The sequence below is a fragment of the Charadrius vociferus genome, unplaced genomic scaffold (genome assembly GCF_000708025.1).
Source record: "Charadrius vociferus isolate BGI_N301 unplaced genomic scaffold, ASM70802v2 scaffold228, whole genome shotgun sequence".
NCBI classification, from domain to species: domain Eukaryota; kingdom Metazoa; phylum Chordata; class Aves; order Charadriiformes; family Charadriidae; genus Charadrius; species Charadrius vociferus.
In genome coordinates, this window is record NW_009649864.1 from 3,138,739 (window position 1) to 3,147,241 (window position 8,503).

General features: G+C 40.0%; 1 protein-coding gene across 1 annotated transcript in view; it reads right to left on the reverse strand.

Annotated features, from left to right (window-relative positions):
• Positions 1–2,896: 2,896 nt before the first annotated feature.
• HSP90AA1 (heat shock protein 90kDa alpha (cytosolic), class A member 1) overlaps positions 2,897–8,503 on the reverse strand; it is a 6,842-nt gene continuing 1,235 nt past the window's right edge. The window contains exons 4-11 of the mRNA XM_009891088.1: positions 8,447–8,503; positions 7,666–7,974; positions 6,765–6,930; positions 6,317–6,507; positions 6,041–6,188; positions 4,567–4,835; positions 3,844–4,177; positions 2,897–3,644 (exon numbers count right to left, since the gene is read on the reverse strand). Of these exons, the coding sequence (XP_009889390.1) occupies positions 3,535–3,644; positions 3,844–4,177; positions 4,567–4,835; positions 6,041–6,188; positions 6,317–6,507; positions 6,765–6,930; positions 7,666–7,974; positions 8,447–8,503 (1,584 nt within the window). The 3' untranslated portion in view covers positions 2,897–3,534. The remainder of the gene's footprint in view (positions 3,645–3,843; positions 4,178–4,566; positions 4,836–6,040; positions 6,189–6,316; positions 6,508–6,764; positions 6,931–7,665; positions 7,975–8,446) is intronic.

Sequence of the window (8,503 nt, forward strand, 5' to 3'; positions counted from 1 at the left end):
GCTGTAATTGAATGCAAAATAGCTGAAAAAATTCTCTTCATTGGCAAAACACATCACTAGCCATGAACGCTGTAGTAACAGGGTTCACATATGTGGGCTATCAATAGCACATTCTAGATGCATTTATTTCAAAAACAAATCCAGTTCCCCCTCATTCATCACAGCACAGAATTTTACGAATGTACTTCTTCTGCTCCTTTCCATGTTACATTTGGAAATCTATCAGATTCAATTGGCTGTTGCAATTTCTGTTCAACAAAAGCCATTTTTCTCCTCTGCTGCCATCCAAAATTGGGACTGTACAGCACACAATGGTGGGAGCCTTTCATCAGGGCAAAGGGGGCACCAGCGCTTTAGCTCCTAAGGTTCAAAAATCCAACGCACATATGGAGCAGTTTCCTTTGGAGAGAACAGCAGAACCAAGAACTTCTGAATTCAGTATCCCAGTGCCTTAATCCTGGTGTGATTTCAAAAAGATTATTATCAATAGGAAAATGTTCTGATGAACTTCAATGAAACCTCTAATTGTCACCTGTCTAAGCTCTAAACCAAGAGGCAAGGAGAGAGCATAACACCAAGCTGCGCCTAGTGTTACTGTAATCACTTATTTAGTTGGCTCCACTCTCCTACAGTAAGGAGAAACATATTTTAATCTTGGTACTCAACCCTTTGCTGAACTTGGTTGTGCATTTCTGCTTAGAAGAAATAAACCTGTAACGCCCCAAGCAGTACTGCACCACCAGCCTTGCTGCAAGGTCTAAGAGCCCTGAAAAGAAGTGAAGGTGTTATTAGGGCACCCAGCCTTTCCTGAACACTCCACTGCAGTGCCCTGCAACACTCCATCTACTGTTAAACCAGTATGAAACATGAGAAACAAAGACTGGGAACTGCTACAACAGGCAGCTGAGCAAGACAACTTTTGGTAACGGTGCCTTACTTCCTAAAATGTATTTCAGCACAAAGCTGGCAAATGAGGAGAGCTCCACGCTCTGTGCTCTGTGTGTCCTTTGTGCAACACCTACACTCTTGACTGCTCAGTGTAACGCAGGAAACAACTCAGAACAACACCTTCTCACAGCAAGCAATACTGGAGATAATCTGCAAGTTTCACCTGAATTTTTTTTTTTTTTTAACACATAATAAAAGATCTTGTAGAATAGGGTTTAGTCACAAGACACACACATCTCAGAATCCAACTGCTTTTAAGCCCTGCTTTTATCCCTACCGGATAAAATTATTTGCCATTGAGACCTTGGAGAAATTACCTAAAGGAGACTGAAATCTGTCATCCTGACAGCTTTTAACATTGGAGCATCACTAAGATGGAAGCGTTTACCTTCTGAGCACTGTTCCTGTCACCCATGCACCAAACTGCAGCCAGTACTGATGTACACGTGGCTTTAACTGTGCAATTCCTCTGAGAAGCCAGAAGACTGCATCCGTTTTGATGTCATACTCATCGCTATAGCAACAGTACTATTCGTTACTATGGCACAAGAAAGTAATGGAAAACATCTCACCGTAGTCATGCCACCTAGAACAGAATGAAATGGTGACAATGAAGTTTGAAGCAGATCTCGCCTAGACCTCAGGCTGGGGTGTGGGGGAACCAAACCTCTTGCCTCACTGCGCAGAATTGTTTGCATAGTTTGGTATCGCTCACACTTTCACCTTGCTTTTAACTTTCACTAACATGGTAAGCACCAATCTCTGCTGCAGTCTTTTTGAGACACCCATCATTTGAAGTGATTTTGGACATTTTACATCACGACACAATGACAGCTGTGGAAGACAAACACCCCACATGTAATGACCAATGACTTCAAGCTGTTTTGTAGGTGCCATAATTCCTCTAGTCACAGAGAAATTCCTCTAGTCACCAAGAAGAGCTGGAACAAACTTTGTGACAAACAAACAACCAGGAACTGTGGGAGGAAGGTACTTTTTCAAAGGCGCATTTCCTTTCATAAACTTAGATTCTGAAGCAGAGAAAGGAAGTGGAATCTATTTCCTCTCAGCTACTACTGTATCCCCCTATTGAAGCAGATTTAAGTGATCTAATACAAGCATGGTCTGAAGAACACATAAGTGCAGAAAAAACGTAAGCCTTCAAGCACTGTAGCCCTTCAGCAATTATGTAAGCACTGCTGAAGCAGTGTTTTATTTCCGCATCTAATCCCCTAATTAAGTTTCATTTTGGAGAAAGAATTCAGAATGATTTGCAAAAATGTGAGCCTATCAGTCCATTAAACTGATACACCAGTTTGAAGTTACTGTCAAAAGGCCACTGAACTCATCAGAAAGCAGAACTGCTTTAAGTGTATCCACCACTCTACCCATGCCTGCAGAGTAAAACTGGACTCCCCCACCCCTGAAAGAGGGCTGGTTTGACAGGAACACATAGTATCATTGCAAACCCAGAACTTGTGCAACAAACTACTACTCTCAATTGGCTTGCAAAGAGTTGGTTAAGATCCCCTGAAAAGAGACTGCTACCATTTCTTCAAAGTCTAAACGACCTAATGCTGACAACCTAACTTCCCACACAAAACTCATCACCTCAGTACAGCACGATGAATCAGGCTGGCAGCTTTAGGAGCCTAGTTTCAATTTGTGAAATCTTCCAAAAAATTGCTCGATTATTAACACCAGTTCAACCTAACTTGAACAAAAAAAGAACCAATCAGTTTTTCAGATTAAAATTGTCTTCAGATCTTTGAGAACTGCCTGACACTTCTGCTTTTATGTGGTACTGATTTGTAGCAGCAGTGCAAAGCACGCAACACGAGACTTAACAAGACAGCAGCTAGTACTCCAGACCCAAAGCACCAACTAAGTTAAGACCAAGAACAACGGGCTTTGCTCCCAGCATTAACAGACAAGTCAGTGACACAGCTCATTCTTAACACTTTTATTCTTACAGTTCTAGGTTTGAACTGTACATGCAGAGTTGCATAAGTCACAATAGAGATTTACAGTGGATTCTATTCTATGGTAGAGTGCAATCCAGAATCCTTAAACAGTATAAAAAACAACTTTAAACATCAAGACCTTGTTAGGAGCAAAAGGGTTAAAGCTTCCCCAAGTATTTCAGCTCTCATAGATACCTAGTTACTAGGTACTGTACGTTAGACATTTAAGAGTTGAAGAGCTGTATAACGCTAAACAAACTTGAACATCCTGATGTCATACCATCTTTGTTAGTCCTTTCTCACATTTCTGGCAATTAAGAATAAGTCAAAAACCCTGCCACCTGCAACCAGCTAATACAGACAAAAATAACTACTCCTTACTTGCCTGTTTAGGGTTGTACAGTGTTAAAGAAAATATTCCCTCAATGGCATTTGTATCTCACGTCAGCTGAAAAAGCAATGTAACAAAAATAAAGGTATAACATCTTTGAAAATAAATATAAAGAGGGAATGCAGACAAAGTGTCAAAGATTTTTTTTTTTGGCAGGTAACATTCATAATATACAAAATATAACTTATTCATATTAGCCAAGGAAACATTCATGAGTTCCTGTAAACTGTTTTAATCCACCTCCTCCATGCGTGATGTGTCATCATCTCCTTCAAGAGGTGGCATCTCCTCAGTAACTGCTGGACTAGCTTCTTCTGCAGCAGTGTCATCTTCATCGATGCCTGTTCAGGAAACACACATACCATTAATGCTGATACTAGAACTCCAAGCTTTCTTCACCTTAGCCATTCAACTCATCTGCGGGTTCCCCCTTTTCCACAAGTACAAAAAAAAACATAACACGACCTCTGAACACTCTGCACCCCCTAAGGGCTGTAACCACACTGAGTTTACTAGAGACAAAACAGATTTCTAACTCACCCAGACCAAGTTTGATCATTCTATAAATGCGGTTGGCATGTGTCTGAGGATCTTCTAAACTGAAGCCAGAGGACAGAAGTGCTGTCTCGTACAGCAAGATGACAAGATCCTTCACAGACTTGTCATTCTTATCAGCCTCTGCCTTCTGCCTCAGTGTTTCAATGATGGAATGATCAGGATTAATCTCCAGATGTTTCTTTGCTGCCATGTATCCCATTGTGGAGTTGTCTCTCAATGCCTGCGCTTTCATGATCCTCTCCATATTGGCAGTCCAGCCATATGTACTTGTTACAATACAGCATGGAGAAGTAACTAAACGATTGGACACAACAACCTAGAAGAGTGAACATAAAACAAGAGTTTGTAATTTAACATTTCATCACGTACACACCTTACTATCCTTGCTAATCATTTAGGTTGAAAAAGACCTTTAAGATCAAGTCCAACTGTAAACCAAGGTTCAACTTTAAAATACTGCTGCATGTCATGGAAGACCCATGACTCATGAGACAGAGCTGAAGAACTCCACAGAACCACTTGGCTTCATTAAAAATCAAAACAAAGACACCTTGTATCTATGAAACTGTATCCTGCAGAGCAATTGCCATCTTTCAGAAAAGGCAATTGTAACAGACATTGTTATCTGAGCCTTCTCTGCAGCAACTTCATTTCAGATCATTAAACAACTTGTTACATACAGAGAAACTGAGTACTACTGATTACCTTTTCTACTTTCTTTTCAAGGATATCTTTCATTATCTTGCAAAGGTTTTCAAACTTGGCTTTCTTCTCCTCCTGCTTCTTTTTCTCTTCCTCATCTTCTGGAAGCTCCAGCCCCTCTTTTGTTACAGAGACCAGGGTCTTGCCTTCAAATTCCTTCAGCTGCTGCACACAGTATTCATCAATAGGCTCAATCATGTAGATCACTTCCAGGCCATGTTTGCGAAGACGCTCCACGAACGCGGAGTTGGCCACCTGATCTTTTGTTTCACCTGCAAGAAACAAGAATGCCACAGTTGTGGTTTGAGCCTCAGCACTGTAACATGGCAGCTTGTTTTACTTTCCCAAGAGCCTATGCAACATTTCCATTGATGTATGATGTCTGGACCAGGGAAAAAAAGGGGAGCTGAACAGGTAGGACAAGCAAGCTACAGCAAAGATTAGGCTGGCATGAAAAGACTCAAGCCTTTCAAACTGACACCACTAATACTTCACTGGTTTGAAAGTACATTTCCATTTCCTGGAATGCCAGGTAAGAAACATTTGCCACTTCTGCCAAAGAGGAAAACTGAGAATCTCTGTACAGCCTCCTTTACCTTTTGAAAAAAAGCCTTAAAATCTGATACTTAAAAACAGTTAAATTGGTTTGAGCATTAGGTCTGAAAATGTCAAGAGTCTTCTGGCCAACTTTATTAGCTGAGGCCAGAACACAAAGCTATCTTTGAATTAAAGGCACCTTGAAGACTCTGCAGCACACTTCCTGGGTTTACAGTAGGAAAAAAAAAAAAAAAAGAAAAAAAAGGTGGCTAAGCTAGCTGTGCATGGGTTACTTTACAACCTTAAACTGGGTTCTCCTAAACCTTCAAGGTAGCAGCAGTGGCACTGAACGTTGTGTTTCAAGGGCAAGGTAATAATTGAAAACCATTATTTTACTGTAACTCATATACGTGATACACACAGTCCCCAACGATGGCATTTAGTACTGAAGCAGTCTGTTTCATCGAGAGGGAATGTTAACGTTGTGAGCAGCATGCCCAGCAAGTTTGCAAGAGCAGAATTTACAGTAGAGAAAGTAGCTAGTTCTGCCAGCCTCATGGACATTGTACCTTCTTAAGGAACCACAACTACAATTTTACTTTCCGTGGTTTTAACACTGCAGCACTCATTTCAGAAATACTGTAGCGCTACAGATTTGGGACAAGTTACACAGCAAGTTCTGTCTTCTCAGGAGACATGCAAAGATTTCTCTATCATGTACTCAACTGACACCTCAATGTTCTGGGTAGCACTGCAACTTCAAGGCTGAATATCTAACTGTTTAATTACATAAGATTTTTTCTGCTTAGAATCCCAGTTTATTTCTTTCTAAATTCACCAAGAGAACCGCCATGTTTATTTTCCATTTTCTAAACCCCAAAAAGATAATCCTAACATATGTACCTGCAACATTCACAGACAGCTTCTGTTACCAACTCACCAGTAATGTAGTAGACATGTTTCTGGTTTTCCTTCATCCGAGTGCAGTAGTCCTTCAGAGAAACCATTTCATCACCAGATGCAGACGTGTAATACCTCAGTAATTCTGAAAGCTTCTTGCGGTTCTGGGAGTCTTCATGTATACCAAGCTACAAAAGTATAAGAGGAAATAAAAACTATTAAGTTATACCTTTAGCTAAATACTAAACTATGGTAGTTTACTATTTCAGAAATCACTGAACTACAGTCAGTGCCATTAAGCAGAAAGACCACAAACCTTGATGTTCTTTGAGAACTGCTCATAGAACTTCTTGTAGTTCTCTTTGTCTTCAGCCAACTCAGTGAAAAGTTCCAAGCACTTCTTCACTAAGTTCTTCCGGATCACTTTCAGGATCTTGCTTTGCTGCAGCATTTCACGAGAAATATTCAGAGGTAAATCCTCGGAGTCTACCACACCTCTCATGAAATCTGCAAGACAATGGTGAGAATTAGCTTTTCAGGTCTCAAATTAAGTGTTCACGACCTAGGTGGCTTTGCACTCTTATGAATTGGTTTCTGTAGAATTCAAGGCAACACCAACTAAGCAGTACTTTCTTTAACTGCCTAGATACTTCCTCCTGATCAGCTCAGTCTCCCCCCTGCCTCCTACATTTCTAGTAAACTACAAAGTCACTAAGCAGTTTCTGTAATATTCTGGGAAACGTTCTCCCCAAAAATGTACTCACTCAGATATTCAGGGATCAGTTCCTCACAGTTGTCCATGATGAAAACTCTGCGTACATACAGCTTAATGTTGTTCTTCTTCTTCCTGTTTTCAAACAGATCAAAGGGTGCACGCCGTGGGACAAACAGGAGAGCTCTGAATTCCAACTGCCCTTCCACAGAGAAGTGCTGTGAGAAAGCAAGATTATCATTTCAATCAGTTTGTACGGCTCTCACTTTAGTAACCCTTTCACAGATTTTCAAATGCAGAAGGCAAAAACCATCAGAGATTTCAGAAAAAACCACAGTAGCCAAGATAGCCAAGACATTCATCAGGAACAAGCATTTTCTATACACCCACATATCTAAGTTCCATTGAGATGTCACCAGAGAATTAGACCAAGTCAGAACGCATTCTCAGTTCCCTGAGAATATATTATATACAGTTCCCTGAGTATATATTATATACTTCGGGAAGCATGTGTATTCTTACAGCACTTCCCACTACAGACACACAAAAAGGACGATTACTGCTCACTTATCCATCCACCTTTAAACGTAGGCCTTTTCAAAACTAAGCTACTAAACCCAAATAATGCAATTTATTTGAAATCTACTTTATATTTTTTAATTAAATTTGGCATCAACTAAGTTACAAACTGGGAAGGCATCTGCGCTTGCTTTTATTTACAATAAACCGAGGTATGGACTTGATTGAGGTTATAACCACAGCTGTAACAACAGTAGCCAGAATAACTGTAGCACAAAGTGTCACCATCACACAGTGGAAGTGCTGGAAGCAACAGTATCACTCCAAATACTAAGCAAGTTATCACAGTAACATCTGACAGAGTGGGGATCCAAGTTCAGTAACATGTTTAACAAGCTTCCAGCTTTAGTGGCTAAAGAAATACAAGAACTTACTTTCACAGCCAAGTGGTCTTCCCAGTCATTAGTCAGACTCTTGTAGAATTCCCCATATTCTTCGTTGGTAATGTCATCTGGGTTCCTGGTCCAAATGGGCTTGGTCTTGTTGAGCTCTTCCTGATCAATGTACTTCTCCTTAATCTTCTTTTTCTTCTTCTTATCTCCATCTTTCTTTTCTTCTTCTTCATCAGAACCAACATCCTCAATCTCTGGCTTATCTTCGGCTTTTTCCTCCTTCTCTTCTTTTTCCTCTTCCTTTTCCTCAGCCTCATCATCACTCACTTCCTTATCACGTTCCTTCTCCACCTACAAAAGAGATCGCTAGTTGAATTGAGGAACTTACAAGTTTATCATTAACACAGCCCTAAGGTACTCCTTGTAGTCTCACAAAGCTTTACAAACATGGTGTCAAGTTTTCATCCTAGACTCAACTAAGGAGTTACATTCTGGGTGCTGAAACACAAGCAGCATTTTGTTTCCACATGCTTATGTTGCATTTTATGCTATTTAATTTCATTACACTGAATTTCCACTAACAATGTCAAGATGTAGTTAATTTACTCAAGGTTTTGCAGATTGTGATACTACTTAAAAAACACATTTTTTACTTAGTTTTGTAGTTATAATTAACAGAATTGCATTTCAAAAGAGCTACATCCATGTAAGATATGTATCAATTTTACTTGACAAAATATACATGGCTTGCTCTCTCAAATGTCAAACTTCACTTGTTTTAAGGTAGCAGTATTTAAATTAACATTCCAAGCAAGGTACATACAAAGAGTGTAATAGGATAGCCGATGAACTGAGAATGCTTCTTCACAATTTCCTTGAT